Source organism: Aquarana catesbeiana, linkage group LG05, assembly GCF_042186555.1.
Source record: "Aquarana catesbeiana isolate 2022-GZ linkage group LG05, ASM4218655v1, whole genome shotgun sequence".
In the NCBI taxonomy this organism is placed as follows: Eukaryota; Metazoa; Chordata; class Amphibia; order Anura; family Ranidae; genus Aquarana; species Aquarana catesbeiana.
In genome coordinates, this window is record NC_133328.1 from 395,683,658 (window position 1) to 395,701,552 (window position 17,895).

Here is a 17,895-nt window from a genome sequence, read left to right on the forward strand (position 1 = left end):
GGGCAGCTGCTCTGGGCCCTGGGCACCTGCCTCTTTTGCCCTTCACTTAAGGCGGCCCTGACCTCTTGTGCTGGAAATGAAATGCCTCTGTGCCATGAATTGAAATCCACTGCTCTTCATGCCAACATTTACCTTGTGACTACCTCTCCACCAAACTTGTGTTCTCAACTGGTTTATATGACCCATATATTACAACCCTGATTCCAAAAAAAATTGGGACGGTGTGTAAAATCTATATAAAAACAAAATACAATGATTTGCAAATCTCATAAACCCATATTGTATTAACAATACAATAATCTAAATTGAAAACATATCAACACATCTCTTCTTCTTTTAACAAGACTCTTTAAACGTCTGGGAACTAAGGAGACCAGTTGCTCAAGTTTTGTATACCACTGTATGTTGTGGCTGTTCAGGTGCTTATCTAATAGTTTTTTTAAACTGCTGAACCCACTGCCTGTGGAAGGGAATTCCACATCCTTGCTGCTCTTACAGTAAAGAACCCTCAGTTTAAGGTTAAATCTAATTTCTTCTAATTTTAAAGAGTGGCCACATGTCTTATTAAACTCCCTTCCGCGGAAAAGTTTTATCCCTATTGTGGGGTCACCAGTGTGGTATTTGTAAATTTGAAATCATATCCCCTCTCAAGTGTCTCTTCTCCAGAAAGAATGAGTTCAGTGCTCGCAACTATTCTTCATAACTAATACCCTCCAGTCCCTTTATTAGCTTTGTTGCCTTTCTCTGTACTTGCTCCATTTCCAGTACATCCTTCCTAAGGACTGGTGCCCAGAACTGGACAGCATACTCCAGGTGAGGCCGAACCAGAGTAGAGTGGGAGAATTACCACTTTATCTCTTGAGTTAATCCCCTTTTTAATTCATGCCAATATTCTGTTTGCTTTGTTAGCAGCAGCTTGGCATTAAATGCCATTACTGAGCCTATCATCTACTAGGACCCCCAGGTCCTTTTCCATCCTAGATTCCCCCAGAGGTTCTTCCCCCAGTGAGTAGATTGCATTCATATTTTTGCCACCCAAATGCATTATTTAAAATTTTTCCACATTAAACCTCATTTGCCACGTAGTTGCCCACCCCATTCATTTGTTCAGATCTTCTTGCAAGGTTTCCATATCCTGCGGAGAAGTTATTGCCCTGCTTAGCTTAGTATGGTCCGCAAATACAGAGATTGAACTGTTTATCCTATGCTCCAGGTTGTTTATGAGCAAATTAAATAGGATTGGTCCCAGCACAGAACCCTGTGGGACCCCACTTTCCACCCCTGACCATTCCTAGTACTCCCCATTTATCACTACCCTCTGAACTCGCCCTTGTAGCCAGTTTTCAATCCATGTACTCACCCTATGGTCCATACCAACTGACCTTTGTACAGTAAACGTTTATGGGGAACTGTGTCAAATGCTTTTGCAAAGTCCAGATACACCACGTATACAGGCCTTCCTTTATCTAGATGGCAGCTCACCTCCTCATAGAAGGTGAATAGATTGTATTGGCAAGAATGATTCTTCATAAATCCATGCTGATTACTGCTTATGATACTGTTTTCTGTACTAAAATCTTGTATATAGTCCCCTATCCCCTCCCAGGAGCTTGCATACTATTGATGTTAGGCTAACTGGTCTGTAATTCCCAGGGATGTATTTTGGCCCTTTTTTAAATATTGGTGCTACATTGGCTTTTCTCCAATTAGCTGGTACCATTCTTAGTAGACTGTCAGTAAAAATTAGGAACTATGGTCTGGCAATTACTTGACTAAGTTCCCTAAGGACCCTCAGATGCAAGCCATCTGGTCCCAGTGACTTATTAATGTTAAGTTTTCCAAGTCTATCTCTAATTCTGTCCTCTGTTAGCCATGAGGGTGCTTCCTTTGATGTGTCATGAGGATAGGGATCACATAGGGATGCCACAAACAAAAGATCATTGCACATTTTACCAATAGTAAAATGATTTTCCCATTTGAAAACATTCAGATGTGAACTCACATGAAATAGTGCCTAAAAACTGTCACTCAGTGTTTCCAGGAAATATACAGTAATGGCTGACCGCTGCCCCCTACTCCTGGGTCCAGCATGCACTTCAAATACAGGAAATGATGTCACAAGATGTGATGTCAGGGACCGGTCTTGTTTTAATGCGTTTCACGCAATCAGGGTGTCCTCAGGAAGCTGTTTTTAAATGCTGGGCTAGCAGAGTGGTGGAATATAGCCTATGGTCCATGTAACTGAGCGCAATTTGACCCAAATTAGATGGTCACAGTATCTCCAGGGAGTCATTACCTTTAAGGAGGAAGTAGTGTGGCACTTTAAATATTTGAAACACTTTTGTTCAAGCAAACGTGTTCACAGTGACGAGTTCACCATTGTGTTGGGACTATATTTTCTTTGTTTAATGTATATGGACTGTATGTATGTTATAAGAAAATTGTGGACAAAATAAAGCACAGCACACAGTGGTATAGCATTATTAATTGTTTGTAGCACATCTTTAGCGCTGATCAATTTTGAATACAAAAGTCACATTGTTTAAAACATACTGGCTTCAGTTTAGATCTGCATAGCTGTGGGACACTGTTTTATTCTTTTTTTCAGTCGCATCCGTGGCACAGGAAGTTTTGTTTGTTTTTCTAAAAGACGAAAAAACCTGATATATAGGGCCTTTTAAATGGCAGTTAGCATTGAGGGTCAGGAATGCAAGTTTTAGCAATCTTCTTTAACCAATCATTTGTCTATAGGCTGGGCAGGACCGCTCTAGTTCCGGGTGGACGTCATATGACAATAACAGCCCATCTGTACCACGTGATTAGCTATGGTCAGTCACAGCTAATTACAACAATACACACTGAATTGAGTTCATTCAGAAAAAATGGTTGCTTATAACCGTGAATAACACTGTTATAAGCAATCATAATGTGTAAAAAATGTGTGTTACTATAATATTTTTATTTTTTTTTTACATACTGTCATCAGTCAGTGTCCCTGATCACTGCACTGGGGACAGTATGTAAAAAATTGTGAAAAAAACAATTATTTTATTCATTTTCCAAAAAATTGTGACAAAAAATTACGACAAAATATGACAAATTCAAAATGCTCACCATCTCTCTTACTAAATACAGTGGACTGTCTACTTTTCAAAAGGCATTTGGGGAGAACTTTGTACTGTCCTGGTGTTTTCTGGCTTCAAGAAATGAGATGTCAGTACATCGGGATTGATCAATGTTCAGACATCTATCTATCTATCTATCTATCTATCTATCTCTCTCTATAGATAGATATATTACACACAATAGTTTGGGGTAATTTTACCATAGAAATGTAGCAGACTACAGTTTGGCCTAAATTTATGAAGAACGTTTTTTTATTTGCAAATTTTCATTACAGAAACAAAGAGAAATTTATTTTTTCATTTATTTAGCCGTGCCATTGTCATTCTAAGTGGGACAGTGCCGAAAGCTAAAAATTGGCCTGGTCAGGAAGGGGGGCCTGGTATTGAAGTGGTAAACAGGATTTTTTTAAGCAGGCTAGTATTGTACCCTTTCATAAAGTCTTTCTCTTACAGTGAACACTAATGTGCAGAGTTTGGCTATAATGCTGTGCTTGCATTAGAATGTTGAAAGTTAGTGTAGCTAACAGGATCTTTTAGGACTTGTATATCCTCGAAAGTCGTAGGAAATCCTCTTTTTCTAGGACTTCTATGAAAGTTGTTGCTAAAATAAATGTTTGACCTGCTTCTGGCATATTTTATAGCACAAGGGAATACTGTTATTTGCTTATCTTCTAATGCATTTTCTAATGCAGTTTAAAAAATGAAACCACAATCTGTTTGAAATAGGCCACTTTTTTCTTTGTTTTTTTAAGACTCTGTCTAAAATTTTATTTCTAAATCTTCTAAACTAAGCACTTAGCCTAATACTGTTTGAATTAAAAAAAAAAAAGAACCTTTAGCTTAGTGGTTGAGGACATCACATTGTGTCAAGATTTAATTCTGCCACAGTTCAGTTTGTAACCCAGTGGAAACCCATGATTTCCACTAAGGTGAACTTTGCTCTCCTACTGCCAGCTTATGCTGGGAAAAATACTGAAATGCTCTTTTGGCAACCTTTGCTTGCATTAAATCCAGTTCCCTGCTCCAAGACTTAATTTATTTAATCAGATCTGCAAATGTCCTGAAATTAGCCTGGAACAGGGATTGCTTGTAGCTGTCATTCACAGTGGCTCCCTGTAAACACTGGAACGGGGATTCTTTGGCTAGGAATTATGGGGGTGCAGTCCAGGAAGAAGCTGAAAATGCAAAAAAGCTCAAGATGGCATGCTAAACAGTACTGTTCTGTCCTGTACAATGGCTTTGAAGGCTCTCGTTTAATAGTAGTCACATTCCACTGGGCTTTTTGAAGAGGTTTCATAGAGGTTATTCCCACTACCCCACTCCCACACCCCCACTTTCCCACCCCCCACTCTCCCCCCCTCACCCCCCCCCCTCACTCTCCCCCCCCTCACTCTCCCCCCCTCACTCTCCCCCCCTTTAATCTACAGGACTTTGCCTGTAACCTATACATTTTCTTTCCTCTATGAAATGTCTTCAGCATGACAGAACAAGTCCAGTTGAATGTGAATAACTACTATTCTGTTGATAGCCATACCATGACCTGGATGAGAACCTTCATAATCATATTGGTAATCATTTTGAGGTGTATAACCTTAGGCCCTTTACACACTAGGAGACCAATCGGGTCTACCCATCAGTTTTTCAGTGGGACCTCATCGGACCCTCCGGTCTACTCTGTGGAGAGGTACATGTCCGTTTACACCCACCAACATCCGATCTGATCCTATCTGCAAAAAACAGACAGATGGGTTTCTCATCTGTAGATTGGATGGCAGTCAGGTTTAAACAGTCAGTCAGGTTTGGTGGCCACAGTGGGATTTAATAAAAAAATGTAAAACCTTACAGATTCCTCCATCCACACAAGCAAGTTTCATGGAGGAATCCCCCCTGCTGGGGCATTCTGTTTTGTCAGTGGGACCCACCGCTGAATGACCAAAGTTTCCCAGCATGTCCCTTCCTCAAAAGTTGATCAAAATTTCAGTTTCTGTTGAGCAGTATCAGTCACATATTTTAATTTGACCGGGCCCCGCTGAACTGGCTGAATTTGATCAGCGTATGGGCAGCTTAACTCCTACTAGTCCTGATTGGTGATGTAATAGAACTAGAGAGGATGCAAATAAATTATTCCCTGCACTTAGTCCTGTGCTAAAGAAGCTGTTTAGCTGTGTGGTGTGTAAATGAGATTTAGATGACCCTCACAATCTCCTTTAGTCTGCCTCAAAAAGTGTGGCCCTAAATAATGAAATAATGACAGGTTGTGCACCATGGATTTGTGATACATAACCCCCCCCCCCTTCCCCAAGACTTTTATTGCTGCTAGTTATTAACACTGCAATAGGTTTGTGATTATGTGATTTCTTCGTTTTGTAATTTATTGGTCTACCTATTGTATTAAGATTGTAAATAACAAGATACTAATATTTAACTTTATTAAATTGTGTTTAATATATTAAGTTCCAGAATCAGACTAGAAGAGCCACATAACATATATTGTTGCATGTGCCAGTTCAGATTCACTGGGCAGCATGTAAGGTGGAAAAATGATCTCTGTCTCACATGAATGAAATATTGATTGAGCACAAAAAGCCATTCACATGCAGCTCTGTATTTGTCTAAGGCATTCTGAGTGCCCACGTGAGCAATTCCTGGCACATAAGAGAATAGCGGGAGGGTCACTAGGGATATGAATTGCATTTGTTCTCCTTATTAGCTTGTGTATGTGTCCTCATTGTTCAGGGCTATTACAGTTCTGTTGTCTTACTTTCAAACCATCCATGAAGCAGCAATGATAATCCCGTTAGCTGTGCTGTTCCATTCATTCCTTCTTTAAAGAAATAGTTGCTTATGTCTGGCAATGTAGTTGGCAACATGTCAAAAGGGGAATGCGGTAGCAGTGGGTGCCTGTGCTCCTCCCTAGACAGGACTTAAGCCACTAACTGTTTGTGATGTCTACAGCAGCCTTTCAACTTTGCCTGTCATTTTTTAGCGGCACAGATACATTGGTCTCATGTTTTTGTGTGCAATATTTTGTTGGTGCTTGTAAATGAATTTTATTTTTTCTTTCCACTGGGAACCTGCTGCAGTTTTGATACATCAGCTTCAAATTCTAATTTTCATTGTGACCTTATAAGTGTTGTGTCAATTTTTATTTCTAAGGCCAGGTTCACACTGGTATGACACGACTGTACGACTGTTATCCGACTTTGCCCTGCAACATCAGTCCTACATTGGTCCTACTTCCATCCGACTTGAATAAACAGGATATGATTTTGCTCCAACTTTCAGATAGTCCGACTTGTCCTTTTACCAATCAAAACAATCCCAGTGTGACATAAATTCCTTTTACTGCTGCCGTAATCACCATGTCGGATGTCGCAAGTCGGATGGTTAGGGCGAGGATCCGACTTTGATCCAACTTCAATGATATTGAATGGGCTGAAAACGAACCAAAGTAGTGCAGAAACCTTTTCTAAAGTAAGACCGACTTGTGTCAGACCGACATGTGTCGGACCAGTCAAGACGGCTCTCATAGGGAACCATTAATTTGTACACATCATGCGACATGTGCTTTCGAAGTTGGAGCATATGTTGCACCAGTGTAAACTGGGCCTAACTTCCATAAAGCATTTTCTTGATGCACTTGGAAACATAGGCATCAATAACAAGATACAGTAGGAGAGAGCCCTGCCAATATAAGCTTCCATTTGAAAAGTATTTGAAAAACAAATGTAACAAGGGCGAAATGATTCAGACTTGACTGGTATCTAATTTTCTTTTTTGTAATAATGCCAATTTGTTGTGCTTTTGCTTGTAACTGCTTTTCTTATAGAGTATTAAAAGAAAAGGAAAAGCACACACTTGGTAAAATATTGGCTTCGAAGAATCGACAGCAAAAACTTGTTTTGTAATTACTACAAAATGTTGGAAGTGTTTGAATAGATTTTGTATGATGAGATGATCTGATATGACTGTTCATGCATTCATTGTTCTTTGTGTGCATTAAAATGTCACAAACATAAAACTTTTTGATACCGCCACAGACATTTTGCCCTAATGCATGAGCAAGCAATATTTTCTGAATTAACGGACACCTCAGAAAACATCTTTACCTGCCGTCTTTGCAGGCAAGAACATAAATTCTGCTGTCCAGTACTTGACGTCTTCTCAAACTTTTGCCTGTGCCCTCCACACCACATGCTGAAAAATTACTCAGCTTATGCAGATCAGGCCGAGTTCCTACTGCTTTAGGGGAGCTACGTATTTTTTCCTAGATCCAATGTACTTGGCAAAGGCATGCTGAGGATGAAAATTAGCCACGTGTGTGTGCTTGACAGTTTGAGGCCTGGAAAGACTATACCATTTAAAAGTAGGCTTTGTTCCACATATTCATGGCTTTGTTTTCTAGTTTACTGGAGAATACATTTCAGGATATTACAGTATACATTAACAGAGAGGCAGCAGATTCTTAACTGCAGTGAGTTAATTAGTAAAAAGACCCATTAATGCAAGCAACTGTTACAGTATGACTTTTTTTTTGTATATGAGGGCGCTTGTAAATGTACATAATATAATATTTTGATGCTAATCTGATACTAAATCTTTTGCTTTCATGCAGGTTCCCCGGCCTTGCCAACCAGCATGGTTTACTTTGGAAGCTCCCAAGATGAAGAAGATGTTGAGGATGATGATGTGGAACTTGAGGTCACCAAAATACCCACCACTAACACTTCATCCTCATGCCACTCAACACCTCGCAAAGGAAAATCACAAAAGCATGTCACCAATGGACATGGTAAACTGCAAATTATTTTCAGTTTTACATAATAGGCATAGCTGTAGTGCACCAGCTTACCCACTCTATTTTTTCAGTTTTTGGAATTCTGGGAATCCCTTTTGCTTGCATGTTTGTAATACAAGAAAGGTATTCACAAACAAGCCCACCACACATACTTGTCTCTCACTTACAAATAATCTGGTGTATTAAAGAGACTGTTTCTCATAGTCACTATTTCTTTCCAAGTTAAAGTGATACTAAACAAAGAGGTGTCAATTGCTATAATTTATTCACATCATATATACCATGGCCCTGTATTTTGTTTTGTTAATCCTCCAAGTACCTTATTTCTTCAGCACAGGTGTGTGGTCACATGATCTTTCCCTGTTCTTTGGCATCTGTAGAAAAAAGACCCTGCGGGGACCCTTCTATTAGTTTGCTGATGTATGCTCTCCACAGTGTGAGTCTGTCTGACCAGTCCTGATTGGTGATGTGCAAGTCACGTGACCAAATAAAAATAGTTTAAAAAGAGCAATTCAAACTAGATCATAAATATCAACTGTTACAGCTCCCCATAAATCTTTATTGAACATCAAATGTGTATTTTTTGTGCGTTAATATGGTGTAGGCTGAGTCAAAGATGATTGACACTAGCTTTCACTCTGTTCAGACGACATCTGCATCCAAGGCTCTTTTTTACTTTACAGGTATTAGCAATTATACCTGATATATTTAATATAAATTTATATTAAAACTATGCTTTTTGTGAGTTTTTTTTATTAAGTGTGACCAGTCAGCATACTATATCCCACCCCCATGTGTTTAGCAATAAAAATAGCATTGACCAGGTTTATTTGTTGCTTGGAATTACTGTTACATGAGAACCTGTGGACAGGCTATGGGCATAGCTCTTCTACTCTTGACCATTGAGTTATATAGTGCCACCTACAGGAGTAGGACACTAGGCAGTAAAAGAACACATTACTGCCTATGGGCAATCCTAGCTGGTATAGCCAGTGTTTCCCTGGCTGACAGCCCCCACACACATTCGTGGGAGGCAGATCTGTCTATGTAGTGTTACCCGCTTCCTTCGGTGGCGGACTGCGGGTATTCCCTAGAGTGGTCGGTCCTGAAGGGTCATCTCCTCCTCCCTTTTAGGCCTGGGTGGTCAGTCTCTGTGCTTTCTCTTCTCCCCCCCCCCTTATCTGAGATTTGTCTGTTGGCCTTCCCTGGCATTTGTGGCTGGCCGGGCGGTCACCTGGTTTCAGCCGGTGGGGTTCCATTGGCAACCTTCAGGGTGGTGCCTGGACAGGTGTGGACTCATTCAGGGGTGCCTGGAAAGGATCCAGTCTGACAATGCCTCTGCTTTAAGGGGGTTACCCATACAGTATTGCGCCATAAAAACATTTATTTTAATGCCACTCTATGTCAGCCACCAGGGCGGTACGAGGAGTACCGCAGTGGTACTGGAGGCTTCACACATTCTTCAGTGGGTGGAGCTTCACATGCCAGCTCTCTCTGCCGTGTACATTTCAGGCGTGGAAAGCTGGCAGGCGGGCTACCTCGGTCATCAGACGCTGGATAAGGGTGAGTGCTCTACACCTGGAAGTGTTTAATCAGATCTATCTGTTGTGGGGCAATCCAAATACGGATCGTCTTGGACCGCACCTCAACCGGAAGGGGTAGAGTTTTGTGGTGAAAGCTAGGTATTCCCTAGCAGTTGCGACGGGTGCTCTGGTGGCGCTGTGGAGCCATTATCACATTTATGCTTTTCCTCCTCTCATGCTTCTGCCCCCCTGACTTCTGTTACTGCAGGCACTGTGGAGTAATTAATTTTTTGACAAAAACACTATGACTCGGTTGTTATGTGATTCTTAGCAGATATCAGACATTCAGAAGTGCATTGTTTTTGGTGAGTTGGTCAAATCCTAGATTTTCATTGTAAGAAGCAGAAAAGCACTAATGTGGAGCCACATTATGTAAAAAACAAGAACAATTACAACCTATTCATAGAAACAAGTTTTAAAAATATCAGCCCACGCAGAAAAGGTTATCTACATCAACCAGATCTTATTGCAGGTGTCAAAAGAAATTATAAAGACTACGCATTTTAAATGTTTCATGATACCAGGTTCATTTTTAACCAAGCTGTATCTTACAAAAAAGTCCACAAGGGAACTGGGGAAGAGAGCAGCGGGACTTTGTGATACCAAAAAAAAACAACAGCTATAAACCAGACTGCAGCGGTCCATTCTATAAATAGAAAGTGAGGGTTCATGTGACAAGAAGAAAAATCCAATACAAATGGTGAAAAATGGCGCCAAAGTAAACCTGGCAGCTTGAAGTGGGTGCCTAATCATCAGGCTAGTAGACATTTGTCTCCTCTATCCCCCACTGTCTAATCCATTAGTGGGCCACGCCAGAAGTGACGTCAACAGATCGGCTGTGACCTCATGACCTGAACCGGAAATGCCTCTGCCATTTTGGAAAAGGGCAGCTGTAAAGAAGAGGAACTGCGCCAACAAGCATGAATACAGGGAGAATGGAGGATACCCATAATACACTGTAGGGCGCAAAACAATGCCCATGATTGGACACAGGTCATGCTTACTGTAGCCCCCCCTGGTGGTAGCCAAGGCGGCTACTTGTGCCGGGTTCAAGAAGCACATAAAACAACACAGCGGGGGGGGGGGAGCAGGGCTGCAAAAAAGTTGCAAAAAAAACAAAAAAAAAAAAAAAAAAAACCAAAACCAGCCATGAACAAAAGGACTCTGGAAAAAAAACACTGGTGGAAGAGGGGAAGACCAAGCCATGGAAAAAACTTGCAAACCTCTATCCCGGCAGATTTCCAGCATTTACATACAAATATTATCACAATATTAATAAAATAGCTATGCATATTTCTGTGTGGCTATAGAAAGATCACAGACCAAAGAAAAGACAAAAGGGCCAAGAAAAAGTCACATCAGATATTCTGACTACCCAGAAGAAAAACCCTCGAGGAAGGGTTTAAAACTATTAATTTCATTAAGCCCTGGGAGTTGAGTAGCCCCAAGCCTGTGTATCCATTGGGTTTCTTTTTGGAGTAGAATTTTGTTTCAGTCTCCTCCCCTGTGATCTGGAGGATGAACATCAAGAGCCCAGAAGGGGAGGGATGGAGCATGATAGTAATGTAAGTTTTTATCACACGTCTCCCAATGGAGAGTAAAACCCCTTTGACACTGAGGTGCTCTACAGGCGCTATAGTGCTTAAAATAGCACCTGCAAAGTGCCTCTCCTGTTACTCCAATGTGAAAGCCCGAGTGCTTTCACACTGGAGCGGTATGCTGGCAGGGCGTCAAAAAAAGTCCTGCAAGCAGCTTCTTTGAGGCACTTTAGGAGCGGTGTATACACCGCTCCTAAAGTGACCCTGCCCATCGAAATCAATGGGCGCTACTTTGCAGGCGCTTTTAACCCTTTTTCGGTCGCTGGTGGACGAAAAGCGCCGCTAAAACGACAGTAAGGCACCGCTAAAAAATAGCACTTTACCACCGACGCCCCCAACGCCTCAGTGTAAAAGGGCTCCAAATGTCACCTGAATTTGACGAATCAATGTGTTCTTTAATTCTGTGCCAAAATTCATGCTTGGTCTTTCCCACGTAGAAGGCTCCACTGGGGAAATCCACAATGTATGCAACCCCTTGGGAGTGACAGGTAACAGAATATTTAGGTCAAAGTTTCTGACCATTTGGGAGAGTGTGAACTCTGGAATCTGTATCTTGTTACTCCTACTAGGGTCTCCTTATCCCCCCAAAAAAGTTTCTCAAAGTTCTGCTTTATATGGCTTACTAGCAATACTGGTCACTGCTGCTGTTTGCTTCTTTAAAAAAAAAAAAAAAAAACAGTTCACAGCGAAATGAAATGTGAGAATATTGACACAGATACTTGACACAGAGATTAGGCTTCCAAAGCCTGCTGACTGTACACGGGCCTGCATCTAACTGATAGTGGTTGTGGTTAAACAGTCACCATGTTCTGCTGTCTGTTCTGTAGTGAAAGCAGACTTGACTTGGTGTAATACTGCAGATTGCAGGGTATGAGTAGCTGTCTCTGTACGCTAGTAATTATATTTTTATGAAAACAGTGCTGCTTTTTTACATTCGCATCTAAGGCCCCATGCACACTGAGCTTTTACCTGTGGTGCATGAGGCTCCAACATTTAGGTGCAGGTGGAGTGCACAAGTGAATTGTCCAGCTGCTTTGTCGGTAGTCTGTCAAACTGTATGAGAGGCTGACAGGTCCTGTGGCGGAACAGTTGACCAAGCAGTGCTTACGTTTAGAAGAGTATGAACCCAGGGTTGAATGTCTAGAATGTAGTCAGACATTCGTCCCTGGGCTCATACTGCCCTAAACATTGGTACTAATGGGACAGCTTAAGCAAATAACTTGAGGTTTTTTATTAAAGGCAGTCACACTGTCATTTTCAGGGCAGGAAAATGGAAGTAGGAATATGATTGGCATGGGCAGCACAGTTCACGTATCTTACTACGAGTTACAGAAGTAAAGGAGTGTGTTGTGATTTTTTATTTATTTTTTTTGAAAATGTGGCAGTTAAAATGTTTTAGCAGACAACAAAAGAGAGGTTATGTTTTTTTTGTATAGTTGGGCATATACATTGTTGGAATCTGGCTTAGATAGCTTGTCAACCACATATGTGGTTTGGCCATTCGTACATGTAAATTGTTGACCATGTTTAACTTTCTTTCCTGTGACACACAGATCAACTTCCTCTGGTTTCTCTTTGTACTTCTAAATTAAAGTAAAGTTAAGTAAATTATTGTCACAACCATCGGTCATTGCTGTATTTGGTGAGTGTTTGAAATACTTCAGCCAGTGGGGTTGAGTTACAGAAGCTGGCCATGTGAAAATTGTCTCATTCAAATTGACATTGAGATTCCTCAATTAAAATGTCTAAAGAGCCTGGCGAAACATTATTGGCCAAATAGCTGGCAGGGTTTTCAGTTTGATTTCCACAGGAAAAAAGCACCACTCTATTCTCCCTTCACAGTCAATTCTCTTCTTTTTTTTTTTAAGTTCCTTCGAGACTCATCACCATTTATTAAATATCTCACTAGGGACTTATTACTGTGATAAGCTATGAAAAGTCTTATTGCTGGTTTCTCACCATTTATTAAAGCAGTAATAAAGTCAGAAAAACAGCTTCCCCCCTTCTGGGTAATGCCATGTGCTAGTATGTACTGCATACTAGCACATTATGGCAGACTTAAATGTCAAATGAGACCCTCCAGCAGCACACTGTCACCACTGCCAGGGCTTCTATCTTCACCCGGTTTTCCCTCTGGGTTCACATGCTCCAGCCATTTGAATGGCCGAGCTACAATCACATCACTCCCACGCATAAGCACAGGAGTCATGGTCATGGCACAGCGCTCTGTGTGCCATCACTGCAAACAGCAGTGCGCGTATGCTGGTGACGACACCAGCTGCTGAGAATATCTCCTAAACAGAGCATATTTAGGAGATATCTATGTTGGAAAGTTTTGACTGTAATACATAGTTTTGTTATTATCTAGTCTATTAGGGGCAGTTTAGATCTAGAATAGTATTAGGCGCATTTACAATTTTTACTGGCATGCTACGAAGAGATCTTAGAGATATGAAATTGTGTCAGCATATTGGCCATCTGGTGACTCATGAAACAATAATGATTTAAGGTTTTTTGTTATTGATTTATTTTATTTTTTTTCTTTTAATACAATGTTTACTGAAGGGTAATGAATATAACTTTATGCTTAAAGATGATATGGTGGTGGTGTTTTGTTCTTAGAAAAAGGAGGATACAATTTAGCTTTCTTGCTTTGGGCATAGTAATACCTTGTCCCAGTTAAGTCTTAACATCTGGATGGCTGCAGATTGCCTAGCTGTGCTTTAGACGCTTGGAGAGAATATAGTGGAAAAGAAAACATGCGTGTACTCAGAGGGTCAACATACTGTGTGTTAACTCTCTAAGCACTTCTGTGTGAAATTCAATAACCATCCATTGGTAGCAGGCTGCTGGTCATGTAATCTTATATGGAGCACAGTTAAAAAGGTAAATTGATCTGTTTAAATTATATGTTCTTCTTTTATAACGCAAACTTAAAATACTTCTCCAATTTGGTGTGACTTGAGGATATTTCAGTTTAATTGCAAGCGTTTACAGCGTGATAAATGTCATTGTAGTCTCTAAATATTTCACAATTAGAGGGCTATTGTTATATGTGCTTTGCTCAAGCTTACATTGTATACCAGAGACCCATGACTTCTTAAATGTGTTTCTGGAGAATACATAGTTTTACTAATAGTTAAAAGCACAACTGTCTTTCTCAAGATGTTGCAGTACCTGTAACTTAAAAAAAAAAATCGAATGTGTTTTGTGTTTCTTTGTAGTTTTTAACGGGTCTTACAAATCCTTGAGGGACAAAGAAACTTCTCACAAACACAAAAGCAAAGAGGCCACCCCGGGGAAAGAGAGGAACAGTGACCATAAAGCCCAGAGCCGGAGAGAGTCTGCTGCTGCTAACCACCAACATACTTCTAACACGGGCTCATATGCCAAAGGGCTCGCTGCTAACAACCACCACAGTCATCTTAGATCGGCTCAGGACTTAAGGAAACAAGTGAGTAATCTCTCTAGTGGCAGAGCTACTTTGGTTGCATTGGATGCAGACACATGTATCTCAATACGCTATATGGGATGTGAGTTTTATCCTGTACTGCATTTGCTGAAATGAATAGTAGGCTTTTACACAATGTCAGATATTCAAGAAATGTGCGAAATAATTTGTATCCTTAGCTTACAGTACAGGACACAGATGGTGTAATCCTAGACCATGGGTTATATGCTGCCACCTTCAGGTGATTGGACACTGGCAAAGGGTTTTATGGAAATGCTTTCCAGTGCAACCTCACTCTGTGGGACTCCAGTTAGGTGATGAACCTCTTCTCCACTAAGCCGAAGTTTCTACACCAATTTATTTATTTTTTCTCAGTTTTTAATGGGTAGGTCTTCCGGCTTCTGCTCATGCAAGCTTTGGCCACCAAGTGCTTCAAGTCGTCATCCGAGAGTTTGGGGTCTGTCGACCCTGGTTTTCTTGTGGTCCTATTTGCCATTGGTTATTGTTTCTCCCCACTAAATTTATTTCTTGGGGATCCAAGAAAATATAACTTCATATCCTGGGTTCTGTACGGCATGATTAAGACAATGGGAATTTTGACTTACCTGTAAATTCCATATCTTGGTGTACAGTACAGGACCCTCTGTTCTTTGTTTCTCCCTATTACTTGCTACAAAATAAAGCAGTCACAAATATGGGCAATTTGAAGTGAACATATAATGAAAAAATATATAAGCAGAATTTTTCTTGTAAAAGTTATGATTTTAGCCCTCCCCAGCAGCCTTCTGAGGCTCTTTATTGGTGAGTGAGACCATCAGACGTAAAGAATAATTAACAGTGATGATGATCAGCAATGGGGTCAACCTTGACTTTTACAGGCAAAAGAGAGATTTGCATATACATTTAGCTGCCTATATGTCTGGATCTACTAGTTCTTTTGGTACTCCTACAGTAGACCTGCCACAGCCATTTTTGCAAGCATCTCTAGCCTACTCAAATAGCATGGTGGCCATCTCTCCTCAGCCTTCCATGGCAGCTAAAACTAGTGTAGCTGTACTGTTATCAGCCAGGTTAGCTGCTCTGAAAGGCTACAGAAAGTGTTCTCTATTCATTGACCATGCTGTCTAGATGTCACCCAAAAAAATCAGATTGGGGAAATGAATGAGGAGAGTGGGCAATCGGAACATACCGTGGGAGGTCTATGGAGGACAGGGAGAAACAGGCATACAATCCTTGAGCCTAGCACTTTGCTGATTGGTTACCCTCCTGCTTTTCTTTGCTTTGACACGGGGGCGGTGCGCTTGCAGGATGGGGAAAAAAAAGTCCTGCAAGCAGCATTTTTTTGGAGCGGTATACACTGCTCCCAAAACGCCCAGCCCATTGAAATGAATGAGCAGCGCTGGCAAAGCAACATTGGGCACTGTTAACCCTCTCTTCGGCCGCTAGCGGGGGTTAAAAGCACCCCGCTAGCTGCCGAAAACCGTCGCTATGACAGCGGTAAAGCACTGCTAAAGCTTTAGCGCAGCACCGCCCCAGTGTGAAAGTACCCTTACAGTTTTAGGCAGTTAAGGCAAACCCCACATAAAACTGGGTTATTCCAGCTCTTGATACATGTTCTGTTAGGCAGCATATTCAAAACACATGTCTGTCGATGCACGAAATAATAGACCTTGCATCTTTTTGCACACACAACATAAAGCACAGAGCATTGTTTATCTGCTGTGTGGTGCTTTTAATGCAAGTATGTTGATATGTGTTGAGGTGCAGTTAACTTTGCATTGCAAGGCACCACAATGCATGTTATAAAGAGTCTTATAGCTGCTGGTAGAGCTTGACTTCAATGCCTAACTCCTGAACCTCCATGTTAGTCAGAGCAGCTGCCCATCGTATTATAGGACAGTGGCAGGGCTCAAGGTCTGACTGGGTGGAGCCAGGGAAAGTCAAGATTTCTATATATTTTCAGCTGTCTGTATCTCTGGCTCTGCTGATTTTTGAAATGTGGTTTTGCACAAGATAATCTTTACCTTTGCTCTTTTAGGCAGATGCTCAATTTGAATCACCTGGGCCTTTCACGAGTTTACTTTAAACTTTGTGTTAGGCTAGTAGAAGTATTTGTGGAAATTGTATTGATCAGGGCAGAAAAATATCTTGTATAAATTTTCTGTTTCTGTAATGCACCTGAATGTACTACTTTTAAATGTAATCCCGTTAGGGAAAAGAGATTGAAGTTTTTAAATTGATAGTTCCTCTCACTGCTTTTAAAGTTTCCGAGCAGTAAATAAATATTCTCCGGTTTGTCTGTGGACAAAGAGACAGTCTGGCATTTATTAATAGTGGAGACAGGCATATTTAATTATAAGCTGTGAGACTGCAGGAAACCTTTGTAGTCCCGCCCCTTGCCAGACAGGCTGGTCTGGTAGTAGGATAGGACGCCTTCATTATGTAGAATCTCCACTTAAGTTACTGTGACCCAGCATAAACTTCCTTGATCACATGTTCTCTACACAAATGCTCAGATTACACAACTCACATTCATAACACCACTGTGTAGTGCCAAAGAGCATTTTATACTGCTTGCAAGAAATACTATTCTTTCAACTAACCAGTTTAAGTTGGTGAATGGATAGAGATGTACTCTTCCGAGTGCTGTAGCACTTTATCAGTGTGAACATATACATTCTGAAAAATGTGATTAAACCTTTTTTAAAGAGTTCACTTTTAGAATACAATTTTTCTTATATGATGTATTTGCCGAAATGTTTTTCAGAAATACTTCTTTTTGTAAACATGTGTCCTGATTTAGTTGAAAGTCACCCTTGCAAATCGGGTTTAGGACATGCTTTTCTTTCTCGTACATCATGGGACACAGAGCCTCAGTAATTACTGATGGGTTATAGGGTATCATTAGGTGATTGGACACTGGTCACACCCTAGACAGGAAGTTCAACCCCCTATATAACCCCTCCCCTTCCTGGGGATAACTCAGTTTTTTCGCCAGTGCCTTAGGTGTTGGTCATGAATAAGATGTGCTGTGCTGAGCTCCAAAGGAATATCCTATCCTGGGGCAAGCCATGCAGCCGGATCCATTCAAAGTGTCTTTTCCAGGCCGAATTGGATGGTACCTGGGCCTCGTGTCCGAAGAAACAAGGTTTTACCTGTAACGCTTCTCTTTTTAGAGAGCTGGACCCCGGGATGCAGTATTTGTTTTTTTTAGCCATATCCCTGGCGGGGTGCTTTACAGGGCCAGAACTGTGGATCCCCCTATTCATAGGGGGCCCCAGTCTCTGAAGGTTTTTCTCGAAACGGAGCCCACCATGAGAGGTGAAGATTGGGTCTGATG

The 17,895-nt window shown here is 41.1% G+C and overlaps 1 protein-coding gene across 3 annotated transcripts in view; it reads left to right on the top strand.

The window, feature by feature from the left end:
- The window catches only part of JARID2 (jumonji and AT-rich interaction domain containing 2), a 342,752-nt gene that overhangs the window by 224,069 nt on the left and 100,788 nt on the right, over window positions 1-17,895 (top strand). For all 3 annotated transcript variants that reach the window (XM_073631096.1, XM_073631095.1, XM_073631094.1), the window contains 2 exons: window positions 7,741-7,917; window positions 14,329-14,558. In XM_073631096.1, the coding sequence (XP_073487197.1) occupies window positions 7,741-7,917; window positions 14,329-14,558 (407 nt within the window). The remainder of the gene's footprint in view (window positions 1-7,740; window positions 7,918-14,328; window positions 14,559-17,895) is intronic.